At 42.4% G+C, this 22,966-nt stretch overlaps 1 protein-coding gene and 1 long non-coding RNA gene across 2 annotated transcripts in view; one reads left to right on the plus strand and one right to left on the minus strand.

Moving 5' to 3' along the window:
- LOC137417521 (coiled-coil domain-containing protein 42 homolog) overlaps positions 1–3,875 on the plus strand; it is a 91,576-nt gene extending 87,701 nt beyond the window's left edge. The window contains exons 9-10 of the mRNA XM_078785588.1: positions 3,235–3,337; positions 3,623–3,875. Coding sequence (XP_078641714.1) covers positions 3,235–3,333 — 99 coding nt within the window. The 3' untranslated portion in view covers positions 3,334–3,337; positions 3,623–3,875. The remainder of the gene's footprint in view (positions 1–3,234; positions 3,338–3,622) is intronic.
- Positions 1–22,966, minus strand: part of LOC137417531 (uncharacterized) — a 131,534-nt gene that overhangs the window by 11,867 nt on the left and 96,701 nt on the right. The window contains exons 2-3 of the long non-coding RNA XR_013621912.1: positions 10,608–10,680; positions 4,463–4,521 (exon numbers count right to left, since the gene is read on the minus strand). This is a non-coding gene — a long non-coding RNA (uncharacterized LOC137417531). The remainder of the gene's footprint in view (positions 1–4,462; positions 4,522–10,607; positions 10,681–22,966) is intronic.

Genomic DNA, 22,966 nt, shown 5'->3' on the forward strand with positions numbered 1-22,966 from the left:
TGTTTTTGTTTTATCAAATCCAAATATTTACTTGTGTTGTTGTATCAAATCCAAATATTTACTTGTGTTGTTATATCAAATCCAAATATTTACTCGTGTTGTTGTATGAAATCCAAATATTTACTTGTGTTGTTATATCAAATCCAAATATTTACTTGTGTTGTTATATCAAATCCAAATATTTACTTGTGTTGTTGTTATATCAAATCCAAATATTTACTTGTGTTGTTGTAATATCTAATCCAAATATTTACTTGTGTTGTTATATCAAATCCAAATATTTACTTGTGTTGTTGTTATATCAAATCCAAATATTTACTTGTGTTGTTATATCAAATCCAAATATTTACTTGTGTTGTTGTTATATCAAATCCAAATATTTACTTGTGTTTTTGTTTTATCAAATCCAAATATTTACTTGTGTTGTTGTATCAAATCCAAATATTTACTTGTGTTGTTATATCAAATCCAAATATTTACTCGTGTTGTTGTATGAAATCCAAATATTTACTTGTGTTGTTATATCAAATCCAAATATTTACTTGTGTTGTTATATCAAATCCAAATATTTACTTGTGTTGTTGTTATATCAAATCCAAATATTTACTTGTGTTGTTGTAATATCTAATCCAAATATTTACTTGTGTTGTTATATCAAATCCAAATATTTACTTGTGTTGTTGTTATATCAAATCCAAATATTTACTTGTGTTGTTATATCAAATCCAAATATTTACTTGTGTTGTTATATCAAATCCAAATATTTACTTGTGTTGTTGTTATATCAAATCCAAATATTTACTTGTGTTTTTGTTATATCAAATCCAAATATTTACTTGTGTTGTTGTATCAAATCCAAATATTTACTTGTGTTGTTGTATCAAATCCAAATATTTACTTGTGTTGTTGTAATATCTAATCCAAATATTTACTTGTGTTGTTGTTATATCAAATCCAAATATTTACTTGTGTTGTTGTTATATCAAATCCAAATATTTACTTGTGTTGTTATATCAAATCCAAATATTTACTTGTGTTGTTGTAATATCTAATCCAAATATTTACTTGTGTTGTTGTTACATCATATCCAAATATTTACTTGTGTTTTTGTTATATCAAATCCAAATATTTACTTGTGTTTTTCTTATATGTGTTTTTGTTGCATCAGATCGAAATATTTACTTGTGTTTTTGTTATATCAAATCCAAATATTTACTTGTGTTTTTGTTATATCAAATCCAAATATTTACTTGTGTTGTTGTTGTATCAAATCCAAATATTTACTTGTGTTGTTACATCAAATCCAAATATTTACTTGTGTTGTTGTTACATCATATCCAAATATTTACTTGTGTTGTTGTTTTCTCAAATACAAATATTTACTTGTTTTTGTTATATCAAATCCAAATATTTACTTGTGTTGTTGTTCTATCAAATACAAATATTTACTTGTGTTTTTGTTCGATCAAATCCAAATATTTACTTGTGTTGTTGTTACATCAAATCCAAATATTTACCTGTGTTTTGTTACATCAAATCCAAATATTTACTTGTGTTTTTGTTACATCAAATCCAAATATTTACTTGTGTTTTTGTTACATCATATCCAAATATTTACTTGTGTTGTTGTATCAAATCCAAATATTTACTTGTGTTGTTGTATCAAATCCAAATATTTACTTGTGTTGTTGTTATATCAAATCCAAATATTTACTTGTGTTGTTGTAATATCTAATCCAAATATTTACTTGTGTTGTTGTTATATCAAATCCAAATATTTACTTGTGTTGTTGTTATATCAAATCCAAATATTTACTTGTGTTGTTGTTATATCAAATCCAAATATTTACTTGTGTTGTTGTAATATCTAATCCAAATATTTACTTGTGTTGTTGTTATATCAAATCCAAATATTTACTTGTGTTGTTGTTATATCAAATCCAAATATTTACTTGTGTTTTTGTTGTATCAAATCCAAATATTTACTTGTGTTGTTGTTATATCAAATCCAAATATTTACTTGTGTTTTTGTTATATATCATCCAAATATTTACTTGTGTTTTTGTTGTATCAAATCCAAATATTTACTTGTGTTGTTATATCAAATCCAAATATTTACTTGTGTTTTTGTTCTGTCAAATCCAAATATTTACTTGTGTTTTTGTTATAACAAATCCAAATATTTACTTGTGTTATTCTTATATCAAATCCAAATATTTACTTGTGTTGTTGTTGTATCAAATCCAAATATTGACTTGTGTTGTTGTTATATCAAATCCAAATATTTACTTGTGTTTTTCTTATATGTGTTTTTGTTGCATCAGATCGAAATATTTACTTGTGTTTTTGTTATATCAAATCCAAATATTTACTTGTGTTTTTGTTATATCAAATCCAAATATTTACTTGTGTTGTTGTTGTATCAAATCCAAATATTTACTTGTGTTGTTACATCAAATCCAAATATTTACTTGTGTTGTTGTTACATCAAATCCAAATATTTACTTGTGTTGTTGTTTTCTCAAATACAAATATTTACTTGTTTTTGTTATATCAAATCCAAATATTTACTTGTGTTGTTGTTCTATCAAATACAAATATTTACTTGTGTTTTTGTTCGATCAAATCCAAATATTTACTTGTGTTGTTGTTACATCAAATCCAAATATTTACCTGTGTTTTGTTTCATCAAATTCAAATATTTACTTGTGTTTTTGTTACATCAAATCCAAATATTTACTTGTGTTGTTGTTATATCAAATCCAAATATTTACTTGTGTTGTTGTTATATCAAATCCAAATATTTACTTGTGTTGTTGTTACGTCAAATCCAAATATTTACTTGTGTTGTTGTTATATAAAATCCAAATATTTACTTGTGTTTTTGTCATATCAAATCCAAATATTTACTTGTGTTTTTGTTCTATCAAATCCAAATATTTACTTGTGTTATTCTTATATCAAATCCAAATATTTACTTGTGTTGTTGTTGTATCAAATCAAAATATTGACGCGTTGTTGTTATATCAAATCCAAATATTTACTTGTGTTGTTGTTATATCAAATCCAAATATTTACTTGTGTTGTTGTTGTATCAAATCCAAATATTTACTTGTGTTGTTGTTATATCAAATACAAATATTTACTTGTGTTGTTGTTATATCAAATCCAAATATTTACTTGTGTTGTTGTTATATCAAATCCAAACATTTACTTGTGTTTTTGTTGCATCAGATCGAAATATTTATCCAAGACATGAACGAGATTGTGAATGATATCTGTCCTGCTGAGGTGGAGGCACCTGCTGCAGTACCTTCGAGGATGTTACCTTGACACGGTAACTGTATAAACAACTCATCTGATTGGTTAAAGTCCCACAAATAAATGGGCTACGACTGGTTACCATATGATCTTACTTGAGGGTAAGGTAGTCTGTCCTTCACTCAACTCAAACATGAAATGTCTCACCATGGTGTGGGCCCAAAGTTCTACTCCACAAAATGATACTGTGTACGATGCTGAACATGGGATAATGATTAATTATTGCACAAAATATCGAAATCTTTAGTTTCTGTTGGTATTTCTCAGATCCTTAATTTCGGTGTTCTTATATGTGTTACAGGTGCCCACAGGTATGTCGACAATTTAATTATAAATGATAAAGATTCAAACAAAACGAGGACTGGCATTTCAAGAGTCACCGCAATGATTATTATAAATGATTATCTGTGGAAAATTAATTAAAAGTACTCTGTACATCGGATGAGATGAGAAAGTACTGAATCTTTCTTCCTAACTCTCACGACTGGTGTCACGTGTGTCGGTCACATGACCGGTGGCTTGATACATGCTAATAAATGAGCTGATTACATGAACATTTGTCGTTTATTTGTTTCACTCAGTTTTACCTGCAAGAGGAGGTGATCCATCATGGCATGGCTTCTCTCTCATCCACATCATCCACATCTCTGTACGTCTCTGTACGTAGTGAGTTAGTTTCAGGAGAACTCCCACATCACTAATGTACTTGTTGGTGGAATAATCCACATGTGATGCTCGTCCACTCAACGTGGTCGACCCTTCCTCCATTCCTTTGTTGCAGGAGGTCATTGTTCATGATTGTGAGCCCTGTCCTTCTGTACTTTTTGATTTCACAAGAATCACAAATGCAAGACGGTGGTTCAAGAACATCCTTGATTCACGAATGTTGATTTTGCAAATCCAGGGCACATGTGACTGCACTCCCCAGGAGAGGCACCTTGAGCAGCGAGCTATCCAAACCGGTATAATGCAAATACCAAATTTATTTCATACCAGATTGATATTTCCCTCATGTAATATCAAAACTCAGTTTAACAGATAACACCGCGGATAACATCAAGGTTAACAGGCCTCGGTCTTGGTACACGACCACCTCATATCAACCTCCATTATTACCCCACGATCTATGATTTTCTCTCACCATCGATATTGATAGGTTTTCGTGACGTCACTACATCTGGGCTGTTCGCTGATAGACCTCTATTGTGGAGGAGATGCGACACAAACAAAAGTCAAACAAAAATGATCATTGGTTTGTTATTAAATGTACGGTGATGACGTAGAAAACCGTTTAAACTATTCTGCGCTTGACTAATTTGGTCTTGCCTCCAAACCTCCATAATGGCGGCCAACCAACGTACAGGATGGGGAATGACGTCACGATGAAAGTATCAATGAATACAATGCTCCATGTGGCTCCATAAATGTGTCTTCCCTCCATTTATTATCTTCCAAACTTCGTTCCTTTTTCTCCCCACTCATCCTGCAACCCCCCCCCATCCCCCTGTCCACCGTCCCCTTGCCCCCCCCCCATTTTCACACTTCATTTTTCCCTCCCCCTTTTTTACCTCCGCCACCAAAGGTGGATGGAGGTTAAGTTTTCACCTCTGTATGTTTGTCCGTTTGTGAAACAAATATCTCAAAAAGTTGTGGACGGATTCGGACGAAATTTGGCAAAGATGTAGCGCATGTCCCAAGGAAGAAATGGTGTGATTTTGGTGAAGATCCGGATTCAGATCCGGCTACTAGAATTTTTAAAGTGATTCTTCACCATTGGGAGATAGGGCCAAAAACGATACATAGCAGGATATCTCAAAAAGTTATGGATGGATTTGGACAAAACCTGGTGGAGAGGTTGTGTGTGTGACAAGGAAGAATCGGTTCAATTTTGGTGAAGATTTGACTATGGATTCGGATATGCGAATTATTTAATTTTTATAAGTGATTCTTCACCATTGGGAGAGCGGGCCAAAAACGATACATATCAGGATATCTCAAAAAGTTATGGATGGATTTGGACGAAACTTGTTGGACAGATTGTGTGTGTGACAAGGAAAAATCGATTCGATTTTGGTGAAGATTTGAATATGGATTCGGATATGAGAATTAATTAATTTTTATAAGTGATTTTTCACCATTGGGAGAACGGGCCAAAAACGATACATATCAGGATATCTCAAAAAGTTAAGAGTGGATTTGGACGAAACTTGTTGGAAAGATTGTGTGTGTGACAAGGAAAAATCGATTCAATTTTGGTGAAGATCCAGATCCGGATACAGCTAGTCGAATTTTTAAAGTGATTCTTCATTGAGTGATATGGCCAACCAGGCGGAGGTATGCTCTCTACTGAGTGCCGTTCTAGTTTCCCTTGCTTTTTTAAATATTTCCTAACTTAGCCCCACCCACCAGCCTCCTCACTGTGTACTTAATAAATAGATGGCCCTCCTTTCCACTGTCAGTCTGTTAATACACAATTGTACTCATAATAAAATAACCATTTGTGGTGTTCTTATTTTCTAACTTTTGCGATGGCAAACGAGTTACAACGATTAACGATTATGAACACGCGAGGCCCTGGGGAAGGCAGTTGGCTGTATAGGTTACTCAAAAGGGTCAACCTGAACCACCTCTTCATCTATACAACCAACTACCTCAACCCAGGGACCCACCAGCACACAGGGGTGATCGGTAATCGTTGGAAACATCGTTGTTACATCAGCATTCATCGCCGATACCTTTTGAAACAATTAAGGAAATTTTCAGTTTGTAGCGCATTTAACAGAATATAATACAAGAACAGATACATTCAAAGTACAACGCCCCCATGCCAAAAAGACATCCTCCAGCGCGGCACGTAGAGACGATATTGGGGAGGGGGGGGGGGAAAGGGGGGGCGAGGGAGGGGGGTGAGGTGTACAATAATTTATTGATTAATGCGTAATTAAAATCAACAAACAATAATCGTAAAATAATTTCTTCATCAATTGGCTAATAGCATACCTCAACCACCAGTGTTTCATCCGAAGCTGTAACTTTTTGAAATTAATTAAATAGGTCATTAATCGAAAAAAATAAATCATTAATCAATAAATAATAAATCCATTAATTGATTAATCAATAAATCAAAAATATCCCTTATAGCCACATCACTTGGTCACTGTCGTGTCCGAATGCTCCATTATATATAAGATTGTATTGTACATTGTTGTATTGTACACTGTTGTACTCTTTGTGGTTGTATTATACACGATTGTATTGTACATGGTTGTATTATACACTATTGTATTGTACATGGTTATATTGTACACTGTTGTACTGTTTATGGGTTTGTTATACAATGTTGAAATTGAGTATTTTATTTTTGATAAGATGTTTGTAATTAATGATTTATTTCTTTATTTCTTTATTTGTGCACCAAGTTGTTTGCAAAATATGGCTGGGGTAGTTTGGGGAGGGGTGTGGGAAGGGTAGGGGTGGGGAGGGGTGTGGGAAGGGGGGGTAGGGGTGTGGGAAGGTTAGGAGTGGGGAGGGGTGTGGGGTGGGGAGGGGTGTGGGAAGGGTAGGGATGGGGAGGGGTGTTGGAAGGGTAGGGGTGAGGAGGGGTGTGGGAAGGGTAGGGGTGTTGGAAGGGTAGGGGTGGGGTTGGTAACACATCGCTAGCTACAGCGTGCTGAGAATGAAAATGGACTCTTTTGGAGACGCTTTCCATGCGGAGCTGTGTGTGACCGTGGGAAAGACAGTAGATTGTATAGTTGCTTCCCAAGGGGGGGGATCAGGACCCCTCAAAACTATACAACTTACTACCTCAAACCACAACACACAAAGGTGCAGAAGCAACATCGAAATGAGGTGTTTAACCTTGAGAATGAAGTGGTACTCTTCACTCCATCCGTTAGTAAGTGTCTCTCACCTGTAAATGTATACAAGACGTGTCGGTAATTGATTTGCAAGCGTCTTGTTGGTACAAGTTCCTTTGACCAAATAAATATTCTCACCGACAGTCGGTGTCTGTCGCAGCACCTTTGCTGGAGAACACGGAGCTCTCGTCTTTGTGGTATAAACAAATCAAAAGCAAACAAACAGAGTGTCAGTGTCTGCATTCCCAGGTTGCGCATGGTAACGCGCACGTCTGAGCGCACAAGCGTGCGCGCCGCCACTCCCGTGCGTTCCCGCGGCACCTCTCCGCGAGGCCTGTCTGCAGTCCGCATCACGCTGTGACTCGGGGAGGGCAGACGGCGAGGTGTCCGGCATACAAATGGACCGCCCCGAAGACCCAAGATCGTAGCACGTGGTTTAAGTTTGCGCAGAAAGCACCGGAGCTCACTGTTTGCACTTGCCGATGACGTAGACGCTCCGTAGCGTGCGCTAGATTTTCTGCCTCATGCAATTTGGCAAAACGCTTGTGGTTGTAAACAATTCCACTTTCGCAAACGGTGCGTGAACGCACAACTACGGTGCACGTTTGATCACAAAAGGCAGATGCCAGGAATGGCCGGCGATGATCCACGTTTGATCACATCAGGGGGGAATGGGGAAAGAAAAACTACGATACACGTTGTTTCACATAACGGATATATGAGGAACACACAACTACGATCCATATTGTATCACATGACGGATATATGAGGAACACACAACTACGATCCATGTTGTATCACATGACGGATATATGAGAAACACACAACTACGATCCATGTTGTATCACATGACGGATATATGAGGAACACACAACTACGATCCATGTTGTATCACATGACGGATATATGAGGAACACACAACTACGATCCATGTTGTATCACATGACGGATATATGAGAAACACACAACTACGACAAATGTCGGATCACACGAGGGATTTGATTTGTGAGGAACACACAACTACGATCAATGTTGGATCACACAAGGGATTTGATTTGTGAGGAACACACAACTGCGATCAATGTTGGATCACACAAGGGATTTGATTTGTGAGGAACACACAACTACGACAAATGTTGGATCACACGAGGGATTTGATTTGTGAGGAACACACAACTACGATCAATGTTGGATCACACAAGGGAGCTGTGAGGAACACGCAACTGCGACCAATGTTGGATCAAGCAAGGGATATGTGAGGAACACACAACTACGATCCATGTTGGATCACGCAAGCGATATGTGAGGAACACACAACTACGACCAATGTTGGATCAAACAAGGGAGATGTGAGGAACACGCAACTACGACCAATGTCGGATCAAAGAAGGGATATGTGAGGAACACACAACGACGATCAATGTTGTATCACATGACGGATATATGAGGAACACACAACTACGATCCATGTTGTATCACATGACGGATATATGAGAAACACACAACTACGATCCATGTTGTATCACATGACGGATATATGAGGAACACACAACTACGATCCATGTTGTATCACATGACGGATATATGAGGAACACACAACTACGATCCATGTTGTATCACATGACGGATATATGAGAAACACACAACTACGACAAATGTCGGATCACACGAGGGATTTGATTTGTGAGGAACACACAACTACGATCAATGTTGTATCACATGACGGATATATGAGAAACACACAACTACGATCCATGTTGTATCACATGACGGATATATGAGGAACACACAACTACGATCCATGTTGTATCACATGACGGATATATGAGGAACACACAACTACGATCCATGTTGTATCACATGACGGATATATGAGAAACACACAACTACGACAAATGTCGGATCACACGAGGGATTTGATTTGTGAGGAACACACAACTACGATCAATGGTGGATCACACAAGGGATTTGATTTGTGAGGAACACACAACTACGATCAATGTCGGATCACACAAGGGATTTGATTTGTGAGGGACACACAACTACGATCAATGTTGGATCACACGAGGGATTTGATTTGTGAGGAACACACAACTACGATCAATGTTGGATCACACAAGGGAGCTGTGAGGAACACGCAACTGCGACCAATGTTGGATCAAGCAAGGGATATGTGAGGAACACACAACTACGATCCATGTTGGATCACGCAAGCGATATGTGAGGAACACACAACTACGACCAATGTTGGATCAAACAAGGGAGATGTGAGGAACACGCAACTACGACCAATGTCGGATCAAAGAAGGGATATGTGAGGAACACACAACGACGATCAATGTTGTATCACATGATGGATATATGAGGAACACACAACTACGATCCATGTTGTATCACATGACGGATATATGAGAAACACACAACTACGATCCATGTTGTATCACATGACGGATATATGAGGAACACACAACTACGATCCATGTTGTATCACATGACGGATATATGAGGAACACACAACTACGATCCATGTTGTATCACATGACGGATATATGAGAAACACACAACTACGACAAATGTCGGATCACACGAGGGATTTGATTTGTGAGGAACACACAACTACGATCAATGTTGTATCACATGACGGATATATGAGAAACACACAACTACGATCCATGTTGTATCACATGACGGATATATGAGGAACACACAACTACGATCCATGTTGTATCACATGATGGATATATGAGGAACACACAACTACGATCCATGTTGTATCACATGACGGATATATGAGAAACACACAACTACGACAAATGTCGGATCACACGAGGGATTTGATTTGTGAGGAACACACAACTACGATCAATGTTGGATCACACAAGGGATTTGATTTGTGAGGAACACACAACTACGATCAATGTCGGATCACACAAGGGATTTGATTTGGGAGGGACACACAACTACGATCAATGTTGGATCACACAAGGGATTTGATTTGTGAGGAACACACAACTACGACAAATGTTGGATCACACGAGGGATTTGATTTGTGAGGAACACACAACTACGATCAATGTTGGATCACACAAGGGAGCTGTGAGGAACACGCAACTGCGACCAATGTTGGATCAAGCAAGGGATATGTGAGGAACACACAACTACGATCCATGTTGGATCACGCAAGCGATATGTGAGGAACACGCAACTACGACCAATGTAGGATCAAAGAAGGGATATGTGAGGAACACACAACTACGATCCATGTTGGATCAAACAAGGGAGATGTGAGGAACACGCAACTATGATCCATGTTGGATCACACAAGGGATATGTGAGGAACACGCAACTACTATCCATGTTGGATCACACAAGGGATATGTGAGGAACACACAACTACGATAAATGTTTGATCACAAAATTTCGTCTTACCTTGGGTAAGAGTTATATCCAGTCGTTCTTTTTGTTGTGGTTGAGGGGATGGAGACTCAATGGTTTCTGAGACCTGCGCAAGGTGGGACGACGAGGGAAGATGGGGTACATGACGAGGAAATCAAATCAGTTATACATGGCCAATGTATGTATATATATATCTATATATATCTATATTATATATATATATATATATATATATATATATATACATATATACATATATACATATATATATATATATATATATATAATTATATGTATATACATATATATAATTATATATATGTATATATATATATATATATATATATATATATATATATATATATATATATATATATATGTATATATATATATATATGTATATATATATATATATGTATATATATATATATATATATATATATATATATATATATATATATATATATATATATATATATACAGTATATATATATACACACAGACTTGTCATTTAATATGGAATATTTTTTTTTTCTTGACTTGGGTTTACTTTCTGAACTCAGTATATCAATCTGGTGAGTTTCTTTTACCCTTCGGTGATGTCTTTGTTGAAAGAACCATGTCACTGATTGTCTTTCGCAGCAAGAAGTCAATAACAGGATTATATCACAGGTGGCGTGACAAAATGTAAGGACAGGTACATTTGACGATTGGCTTCACAATCGGGTATATAAGGGTTGTTGCGTTCTGTATTAGTGGAAAACAACTGCTGCACGTCTACAAAAGTTATTGCCGCTCCGTCTGGAGATATGGTCCGTCAAATTGACAATGCTGTTTGTCATGGAGTGGTGGCTTTACGAAATTCTGGCATGAAACAGCGTGCTATTGCTCAGCAGTATGGCATCACTCAAGGTCAGGTGTCAAAGATCCTTAAACGAAATGCTCAGAGGGGTGTCCCTACTCCAATACCGAGGCCAGGACGTCCACGCAGAACCACAAGGAGAGATGATCGCCAGCTGCACCGGTTAGTCTGCAATGGCCATACCAAGTCAGCTAATCGGCTTAGGGCTGAGTGGCAGCAACTGACAAATGTGCCTGTATCCAGAAGGCTAGTCAACCAACGACTGGTTCAAGCAGGCTATCGTGCCAGGCGTCCCCTGAGAAAGCCACGCCTGACCAGACAACACAGCCAGCGCCGATTGCAGTGGGCCAGAAAGCACCGTCAATGGCAGCCAGGACACTGGAATCACGTGACCTTCAGTGACAAGTCTATATTTCTGGTCTATCGTCAAGATGGCCGCGTCCGAGTGTGCAGACAAGTGCATGAAGCCCACAACGAAGATTGTATAGTGCCAAGAGTCCAAGCTGGAGGTGGTGGGGTGACCGTTTGGGCTGCTTTTCATGCAGGGGGAAAAACTGACCTGGTTGTTCTGAATGGAAACCTGAACCAGTTCAAGTACAGGGCCATTCTGGAAGAAACATTGCTTCCATTTGCTCGTGCAGCCTTTCGATGGAAACTTTATCTTCCAAGATGACAATGCATGGCCTCATCGTGCTCGCATGATCCAACACTTTCTTGCTGACCATGGTGTAGAGCATATGGAGTGGCCTGCCATGTCCCCGGATATGAATCCGATAGAGAACTTGTGGGCAGAATTAACGCGTCAAATCGACCACTTGGACCAGCAGCCGACCTCTGTGCGTGAATTGCAGCAGGATATTGTCACTGCATGGCAAGCGATTCCTGTCCAAACTTTGGCAAATCTCGTGAACAGCATGCCTCAATGTGTACGTGCTCTCCTGAATGCTCGTGGGGGTTACACGAAGTACTGAACTGTAATTTTACTGTCCGTAATCCCAGTCGTAATTTAACTTTTGTTTTTGTTAAAAAAATTTTTGCCTAATGTGCAAAATAAAGAGATACTTCTGGAAAACGTACAGAAGTTTAACACAGTACTGTCCATGAATTGAGTTCGATATCAGTTTACATCACGTTCAAGGATCAATTTATTTGCTTCGAAATGTCAAATGTGGTTTTTGTTTCTTTTAAAGGTCACATTAACAAAATCTAGGATAATTTCAACATAATTCCAATGAACTTTTGGTTCTAAGTCATCTTGAAAAGTAAGTTCACCCCCACAAAAAAAATATTCCATATTAAATGCCAAGTCTGTATATATGCACATATGCAGTATACACACACACACACACACACACACACACACACGTATACACACACACACACGTACACCTACACATGTCCCACGGCACATGTATATATCCCACATCCCACATGTATATACATGTTTAAAGTGTATGTGCCCCTCCCTCCCCTGCCTGGCAACGCCGGGTACTTCTGCTCGTAACTAATAAAATAAAAACGAAGAAATATCTCTCAGCAATTTCCCGTCTGTTAATTTATATATTTTACAAATGTGAATGACACGTCCATGCACACGTGAAATGGAGTTTGTTTTTTCACACGTGAAATGAACACGTGAACCTTTACTTCCGGATAATAATGTCGAATGAAATAAGAACGAAGAAATATATGTCGGCATCATTGTTGACGTTTTTGTGACGACTGTCATCAAACGGAAAAGTAATATATCTTAACGGAAAAGAAAAAGCGATCACATTAAAGGTGCAGCTGGCGATCATCTCTCCTTGTGGTTCTGCGGGGACGTTCTGGCCTCGGTATTGGAGTAGGGACACCCCTCTGAGCATTTCGTTTCAGGATTTTTGACACCTGACCTTGAGTGATGCCATACTGCCGAGCAATAGCACGCTGTTTCATGCCGTAATTTCGTAAAGCCACCACTCCATGACAAACAGCATTGTCGAGTTGACGGACCATCTCCAGAGGAAGCGGCAATAACTTTTGTAGACGTGCAGCAGTTGTTTTCCACTAATACAGAACGCAACAACCCTTGTATGCCCGATTGTGAAGCCAATCGTCAAATGTACCTGTCCTTACATTTTGTCACGCCACCTGTGATATAATCCTGTTATTGACTTCTTGATGCGAAAGACAATCAGTGACATGGTTCTTTCAACAAAGACATCACCGAAGGGTAAAAGAAACTCACCAGATTGATATACTGAGTTCAGAAAGTAAACCCAAGTCAAGAAAAAATATATATTCCATATTAAATGCCAAGTCTGTATGTGTGTGTATGTGTTTGCATGTGTGTCGGTGTACATGTGTGTGTGTGTACGTGTGTGTGTGTGTGTGTGTGTGTGTGTGTGTGTGTGTGTGTGTGTGTGTGTGTGTGTGTGTGTGTATATATATATATATGTGTGTGTGGGCGTGTGTATATATATATATTATATATATATGTATGTATATATATATATATATATATATATATATATATATATATATATATATATATATATATATATATATATATATATTGTTATAGATCGCGGTTAGATGTTATAGACCGAGCGGTGGTGTAAGACCGCGACCTAACAAACTCACCCGATTCACCCAGACTTTGGCCGTATCGCACCGTAGCTGCCCAATGGGGAAAAGACAAAGGCGACGAATGCAAAGAGGAAAAAGAAGGCCAAGACGAAAGACAAAAGGTTTGAAATATTACTACTGAATTTATTTACTATTTACACACAAGCAACAAAAAAAGCAATTCAGTTTATTTACAAGTACAAGACGCAGATGACACAGTGCAAATTTAGCTTATCTACAGACTTAACTAACCCAGGACAGCACAAACAGAACACTGACTCACGCGGGGAATTGATGATAGGACTGGCGGGAGATGGATGGCTGGCGGGATAGGGAGGTCCACTGGTCCTTCAGCACGATTGACTCGTTGGGCAGCCGCCGCTCCTCCGCGGCCGTGCTCCAAACTGCCGTCCAGGCCTCACGCTGCTGTGGCTGCTGTTTCGGTGGCTCCAGCTGCAGCAACTGCAGTTGCGGTGGCTCGAGCTGCAGTTCAACTCTGGACTTCTTGGTTGGACTCAACTCCTTGGACTCCCTCTCGTCTCTCGGTAAAGGCTCATCTCCCGTCTGCCTGTCTGGTCCAAACCCTCACTCTTTCTTCTTTTCTCTCACTCCTCACCACCGCAACCACTGACCCTCCTCTGGCAACCGACTCAGACCAACTCATCTCTCGTTGCCACACCCCTGCCTTGGGTTATATAGGCCCCCGCCCCTCAACCTTTGCGAACCTCCCCCACCGCTCTTCCTCCGCCCTCTGTAGCCAAACCCCTGGCTCATGGTTGGTCGAGCGGGGCTGGTTCACTCCTCCCCCTCTATGACGAGGTGGAGACACGCCTTTCTTCCCCAACCCTGCCTCGTGGCCAATGGCGGCAATTGGATCGGAGGGGAGGTAATATGGGCAATCGAGGCTTTTGGGGATGGGAAGGAAAGGGGGTCTATTCTCTTTCACTGGTGCAATGGAGTACTTTTAATTAATGGGAGACACAGCCTTATCCTAAAACACAGAATAAGAGATAACTATCAAAAGAAAAGATATATCGTGACCTACATGTATGTTTTTCTATGGACTAACTACGGGAACGCCCTTTGACCTTTATACAACCACAACGGAGGGAGGAGGGGTGATATTCTACCACAACCTTTTACAACAACCTTTTACAACATTTTACCACCACCACAAAATAAAAAAAAAACACATTCTCATATTCACAACACTGCACCCTCCTCCCCTTAGGCACGTCCCGGGCCTATTACTTTTACCTTAGTGTGGCATGTAGGTGTAGTTCCCTCTACTTTTAGCCTGACCCTGAGTGCGACAGTTTTAAAACATAAATAAATGTGTCCCGCTGCTCCATTGCACCCTGCCTAACAGACTTACGCCCACAGTTAACCGAATTGCGGAATGGTCTTCAAACTACACACTGACGGTGGGAAGCATTATTTACAATTGACGCTATTTTTATTTACAAAACTAACCCAGGACCTGTAATTGTTCTTTCTGGGGGGAGGACAGTCTGCTCTGCATCAATGCACCATTAAAGCACCCAAAAACGCACCAATACACACCCAAGCACCAATCGGTGCAGTCACCATTGTTCAATGAATAAAATAAAACCAACAAACCCAACCCTGCAGGTGTCTCTTGCTCTTCGGCTCCCTCTGCTGGTTATTATTATTTCTTCCAGTTGTTGTCATTTCCATTTTGCTTTGCTTACTGGCGGCCTATTTGTAATAAAGTGTGCCCAAGGTGTCCTTTTTATTTTCGTTTATTTATGGCCCACAGGGCCGACTAGTGTGGTTCACCTGTGGGGCATCGGTGCCCTGTGGCCAAGGTCCGCCAGCAAGATTTCGGGCCCTCATGGCCGGTTCCAGCAGAGGGGCCATGCCCCAACCCATGGGGTCCATAAGTGGTGCTCGGCCACTGACATGTGGTCCATAATGTGGTGCATCGATGCAGACAGCTGGTTCTGGGAATTTCGGGCGCACAATGGCCGACCCACGCACGCTCCCCTCGGCGCCCAACGGCGCTCAGGTCCTCATGTGGGAGACAAAAGGGGGGACAAGACAGATGAGCGAGGGGTAAGGTCTCAAGGGTACACATCAAAAAGGCAATGCAAGGCGAAATGCGTACGGAGGGCAAAGTGAGAAAGCTCGTCCCTACCATACGTCACCCCCCTGTCACCTAGCCCACCCTTGCCCTTACCCCATATGTACAAAACCTACACATTACCAATTCGTCACTACTGTCACGTCTTCCCCATATTTCCCCTATACCAAATTCGTCTCCACAATCCCTCTACTTCAAAAATTTGCCATCATCAAGTCATCATCAATCCTCATAAGGAGGCAGAGATGGAACATCAAAGCACAATGTCACACCCACGTCATGATGCGTCTCACAATCCAAACATTTGCATCATAAAAATAATTAAACCATGGCATGGTGTGGAGTACCTGTCACCTCAGGTGAGTGGATGCAGATGGTGCGAGGAGATCCTTCATCCTAACTATCCTCTAAATGACATTAACACACTTTACACTACCCGGGGTCTTTCCCTGCCAATCCATTGGCCACTTACACTATGGGTTCTAAAAACCAACTTCCCATTGACCAAACTGTGGTGCTTCTCAATTTGGGGTCTCACTCCCCCGATTCATCTCCCGGTGCCCTCGCACAATTTCTGGGCTGCGACGTGTAGCTCTCCCAACAGGTCTACCCACCTGCACACCTCCACCACTGTAGTTGCCACCCGAGCTTACCTAGCTCCTCACCCTAACCTATCTAACTGGGGGCAGCCCCTCTCCTGGCTCTGTCACCCCATGGTGCCCTCTGGCACTGGGCTACCCGGGTCCGTCCTCCGGATCCTCGGGCCCCATTCACAACAACTACTACCGGCTCCCAGAGCCCACCTGCGGCCTCACCTGGCCGACATCCTCACAGTGGTGGAGTGCCCAAACCAACTACACACACTAACAGGCTACACGCCCAGCCATTTCCACAACACTAATGCACCCATCCAAACATCATTCTTCCAACCGCACCACAGATGCCAATATCCAACCACAATTTACCTGTACCCTCTACCTAACACTTACACTACCCGCCCCGGGTATCCGTGATGGGGGTCCACTCTTCCCCCATTCACACCTTCGCACCATCCACTCCACTCCACAATTTCCACCATTCTCACTCCACTACCATCCATTCCACTACTCCAGATATTCCACACTACCATTTATTCCACACAGCCACATACACCTGTTCTTCATTCACCTGTCGTTGCACACCTGTGCAATCATACCTGGTGCCACCTGCACCCTCCTTTCTTCCTGGACCATTTGGTCAACACAACACGCAATCACCACTACTCCCTCATACACTGCTCCACACACCTGTTCAGTTGCACACCTGTGCAATCACACCTGTTCCATTCTCACCTGTCCAATCCTCACACACACGGCATCATCTCAGCTAACTACTCCCCTCTGAAACTTGCGCTTCCCAGTCGTCCCTTTAAACTATTGCGCTCCCACGTCATTATCATCCATACTAATCTACCTGCGTCCCCACTACAGGTATCAGTCACTAACTAATCTTAACGTCACCTAATGTCATCTTCTAGATCCCTACACACAATATCCTAACCCACCCGGGCTAGTTTTCACTGCCATACACCCCATAAGCTATTGCTCCTTTGCCCCCCTCTGTGAGGGATGGTGGATTTGCCATCCCACCACATCGGGGGTCTCTCACTACCAATTTCGCTCGTCCAAATCCAACAATTCAAAAATTTTCCATTTACTGCCAATTCCATTCACTTTTCTAAATTTCGTTTTAAATCACTATCACTATCACCATCACCCGTCTACTTATTACATCCTCTCGGTGCGCCAATTCACATCACCCGTCTACTTATTACATCCTCTCGGTGCGCCAATTCACATCTACAGCCCGGCTTCGTACAGCCGAGCAATGAACGCGGGTCGTTTTGTGCCAGCGGCTGGATACGTCCCGCATTCGGGGCAGGGACGGAGGCTTACCCGGGCCGAGATCCCATGCACCACTTCGGCGTGGAGCCATCCAATGTCCCGATCTCGACCTGCCGGCACGTCTCAATAGAAAGTGGTCGCCATGACGACCCTTCCTATCGAGCTGCCCGCTCCGCCTTGTGGAGCCCGGACGCGGCCGCTCCACGCGAGGCCCAGCGTGGATCGCGCACGGCGGTCCTTTCGAACCCGCCGTGGCTCGGATCTCCGCTGGTTCTCGCGGCACGCGAAGCCCGGCACGCACCGAGGGCCCGATCCGGCTAAAAGTCGACCTAACCTTTAACCCGGTTACCGTCGACGCTTCACCTGCAGGCTTACATGCATACGCTACCTCTTTCTTGCTCATACATGCAGCCGTTCCCATTCTCCTCGTACCTTTTCTTTCACACCTCGGTACACTCACTCCGCTCACCGACTTGGTCACACACCTGACCACCGAACACTTTGGCACACATTCGTTGCTCGCACACCTCACCAATACACCGCTTCGCGCCCCTTTCTCGGTCACCTCCTTTGTGACGATCACAGGTGTGCTCTCACCCGCACACCCAACCACGTGCCTCACTACCAACTCAAATGTGCCTTCCCACACACGCTCTACCATTCCAGGTGTGCATCCTTCCATCCCAGGTGTACATCCTCGCCCACCTGTCACAACCAGCTCACGCTCCGTTTCACTCTCACTACTCTCACCTCCACCCTCAGTCGCGCACTCACCCTTACTCTTGACAGCATGCGCTTTCCCCATGCACCCGTCCGTTACACACCTTTCTCGCGCATCCTCCCGCGCACACTTCTTCGTTACTTCCTCCGTAACACTCACCACAGGCATGCATTCTCCCTTACTCTTGACAGCATGCGCTTTCCCCATGCACCCGTCCGTTACACACCTTTCTCGCGCGTCCTCCCGCGCACACTTTTTCGTTACTTCCTCCGTAACACTCACCACACCGCGCTTCCCTGTGCTCCCTCGCACACGCGCTCCGACCAATTCACTCTTGACGGCACACTCACTCCTCGGCGTGCACTTTTTCCTCACACACCCCATGGTCGGACATTCTCGCACACCCCTTTTTTCGCACACCTGTCCTGTCACACACCTCACCAACGGCCTTTCACGAACACCCGGATCCAAACCAATCCCCAAGCCGACTGAATCTCCCCTCACATCATGTACATTGCCACTCACCTCCGTACCTCGTCGCACCTTCTCTGCCACCTGCAAACTTTTTATTTGGTTAGTGAGCACCGCATCATGATTTGAACACAGACCTTGTACACATTCCATCACCTCCTCCCGGATTTCTCTCTTAGTTTCTGTCCGTCCCTTCTTAATTTCACTCACCTCTTCTCCCACTTCCTCTAATTTTTGTTTAACCTCTTTTATTTCCCGGTGCGTCTCCTCAAGTTCGTCCTCTAAGGCTACCGTGACCGTTTCTACGTGCGTCCTTACCTCCCGGTCCTTCGTCTCCATTGCTTCTGTCACCTCTTCCACCCTCATTGTCAGTTCCTCCCGTACCATCTGACATTGCCTCTGCGTCGCTATTAATTCGTTTTTAATTTCTTTTTGTGTCGCCTTTAACCCTCCTAGTACCGCAGTGTTCTTTTGAACCTGCTCCACTAACTTAGTTTGTCCCTCTGTCAGCTGCTCCACCTCCTCCGTCAGATCTTCTATTCCCCCCTGTAACTTTGCCGTATTATTTCTCACCTCTTTCTCTATACGCTTTTCGCCTCGCTTTACCTCCTCGCGCAGCCCCGAGACCTCCTCACTCACCCCTCGTCGTATTTCCTCCATCTGGTTCCCCATCTGTTCGATTTCCCGGGCGGATTGTTCCCCTATTTCCCGCAATTTGTCCTCCATCCTATTTTCTAACCCCATTAACCCATTTTTCACCCCCTCTAACTGATTCTCCTGGGCAGCCATTCTATTTTCCACCCCCGTTAACCCATGTTTCACCCCTTCTATCCCATTGTCTAACCCCTCAAATTTCTTGTCTAACTCCTTAAAATTATTGTCTAACCCCTTAAAATTATTGTCTAACCCCTTAAAATTATTGTCTAACCCCTCAACGGTACCCCTTGCTTCGTCCCTCATTACCCCCATTTGGCCCTCCATCCTATCCATTTTTGCATTCAGTTGGGTCAAGAATAATCTGAGGTCAAACCCGGTTTGCCCAGCGTCCCCAGCCGCCACCGCAGGCTCGCCCTCCGCGGCGCCGCTATTTTGGGACCCTTCAACCACGTGAGCGAGCGCGCCATTTTGCGCGCCTGATATTCCCGCAACCACATTGCCATTTTCCTCCTCCCTTTCTTCCACATACATTTCCCCGAGGTCCTGGGTCGATTCTACCCCGTCTATCTCTCCCACCGGCATCCCGTCGCCTTGAACAGCCATGGCGCGATTTCAAAATTCGGATTTTTATACAACAAACAAATTTCGGCTTTATAATTTCGAGCGCGTAAACGCGCTCCGGGTCCGATCTCACTCCTCGACACCAATTGTTATAGTACTAACACAATTGGTGTCCAAAATTTGGGCTAAATAAATTTAGTCCCAGGTTCGAATCCCACTCCTGACTACCAATTGTTATAGATCGCGGTTAGATGTTATAGACCGAGCGGTGGTGTAAGACCGCGACCTAACAAACTCACCCGATTCACCCAGACTTTGGCCGTATCGCACCGTAGCTGCCCAATGGGGAAAAGACAAAGGCGACGAATGCAAAGAGGAAAAAGAAGGCCAAGACGAAAGACAAAAGGTTTGAAATATTACTACTGAATTTATTTACTATTTACACACAAGCAACAAAAAAAGCAATTCAGTTTATTTACAAGTACAAGACGCAGATGACACAGTGCAAATTTAGCTTATCTACAGACTTAACTAACCCAGGACAGCACAAACAGAACACTGACTCACGCGGGGAATTGATGATAGGACTGGCGGGAGATGGATGGCTGGCGGGATAGGGAGGTCCACTGGTCCTTCAGCACGATTGACTCGTTGGGCAGCCGCCGCTCCTCCGCGGCCGTGCTCCAAACTGCCGTCCAGGCCTCACGCTGCTGTGGCTGCTGTTTCGGTGGCTCCAGCTGCAGCAACTGCAGTTGCGGTGGCTCGAGCTGCAGTTCAACTCTGGACTTCTTGGTTGGACTCAACTCCTTGGACTCCCTCTCGTCTCTCGGTAAAGGCTCATCTCCCGTCTGCCTGTCTGGTCCAAACCCTCACTCTTTCTTCTTTTCTCTCACTCCTCACCACCGCAACCACTGACCCTCCTCTGGCAACCGACTCAGACCAACTCATCTCTCGTTGCCACACCCCTGCCTTGGGTTATATAGGCCCCCGCCCCTCAACCTTTGCGAACCTCCCCCACCGCTCTTCCTCCGCCCTCTGTAGCCAAACCCCTGGCTCATGGTTGGTCGAGCGGGGCTGGTTCACTCCTCCCCCTCTATGACGAGGTGGAGACACGCCTTTCTTCCCCAACCCTGCCTCGTGGCCAATGGCGGCAATTGGATCGGAGGGGAGGTAATATGGGCAATCGAGGCTTTTGGGGATGGGAAGGAAAGGGGGTCTATTCTCTTTCACTGGTGCAATGGAGTACTTTTAATTAATGGGAGACACAGCCTTATCCTAAAACACAGAATAAGAGATAACTATCAAAAGAAAAGATATATCGTGACCTACATGTATGTTTTTCTATGGACTAACTACGGGAACGCCCTTTGACCTTTATACAACCACAACGGAGGGAGGAGGGGTGATATTCTACCACAACCTTTTACAACAACCTTTTACAACATTTTACCACCACCACAAAATAAAAAAAAAACACATTCTCATATTCACAACAATATATATATATATATATATAGAACACAGTGTGTGTGTGTGTGTAATGTTACCGATAGACTCCTAAACGGAGAGGCTTCCGTGCTTGATATTTGACATAGACATGGCCATTGAGCGTAGGACGAACATGGCCGAACTCAAAATATTTGACGATCCATATTTTTTATACATATTTACCTCAGCGCATTTCAGCGCACGGAATCAACGGATTCAGAGCAGGTGGGCGCTGATTCGCTCAGAGCGATCACGTGATGACGCTATGAACGCTACGACGCTATGAACGATATGACGCTATGAACGCTATGGACGCTATGACGCTATGAATGCTATGGACGCTATGACGCTATGAAAAAAAAATCGCTATGACGCTATGAACGCTATGACGCTATGAACGATATGACGCTATGAACGATATGACGCTATGAACGATATGACGCTATGAAAAAAAAAATCGCTCGCTTTGCCAAAGGGCTCGCTCCTGTTTTGGGTGCATGTTTTCAACTTAAAACTTCAACTTCAATTGTTTATAAATGTAATATCACAGATATTACAAATACATTTGTGCAAAATAATTGTTTGTGTTATGATTGGTGTAAACAATGACAAAATAGCAACGTGGTGGTGGTGAGGTGTTTTGAATTACGTGGTGGTGAGGTGTTTTGAATTACTTGGTGGTGAGGTGTTTTGAATTACTTGGGGGTGAGGTATTTTGAATTACATGGTGGTGAGGTGTTTTGAATTACATGGTGGTGAGGTGTTTTGAATTACATGGTGGTGAGGTGTTTTGAATTACGTGGTGGTGAGGTGTTTTGAATTACATGGTGGTGAGGTGTTTTGAATTACATGGTGGTGAGGTGTTTTGAATTACATGGTGGTGAGGTGTTTTGAATTACATGGTGGTGAGGTGTTTTGAATTACGTGGTGGTGAGGTGTTTTGAATTACGTGGTGGTGAGGTGTTTTGAATTACGTGGTGGTGAGGTGTTTTGAATTGCATGGTGGTGAGCTTTTTAGAATTACATGTTTTGAATTAT

This window comes from Myxine glutinosa, chromosome 1 (genome assembly GCF_964187855.1).
Source record: "Myxine glutinosa chromosome 1, kmMyxGlut1.1, whole genome shotgun sequence".
Taxonomy (NCBI): Eukaryota; Metazoa; Chordata; class Myxini; order Myxiniformes; family Myxinidae; genus Myxine; species Myxine glutinosa.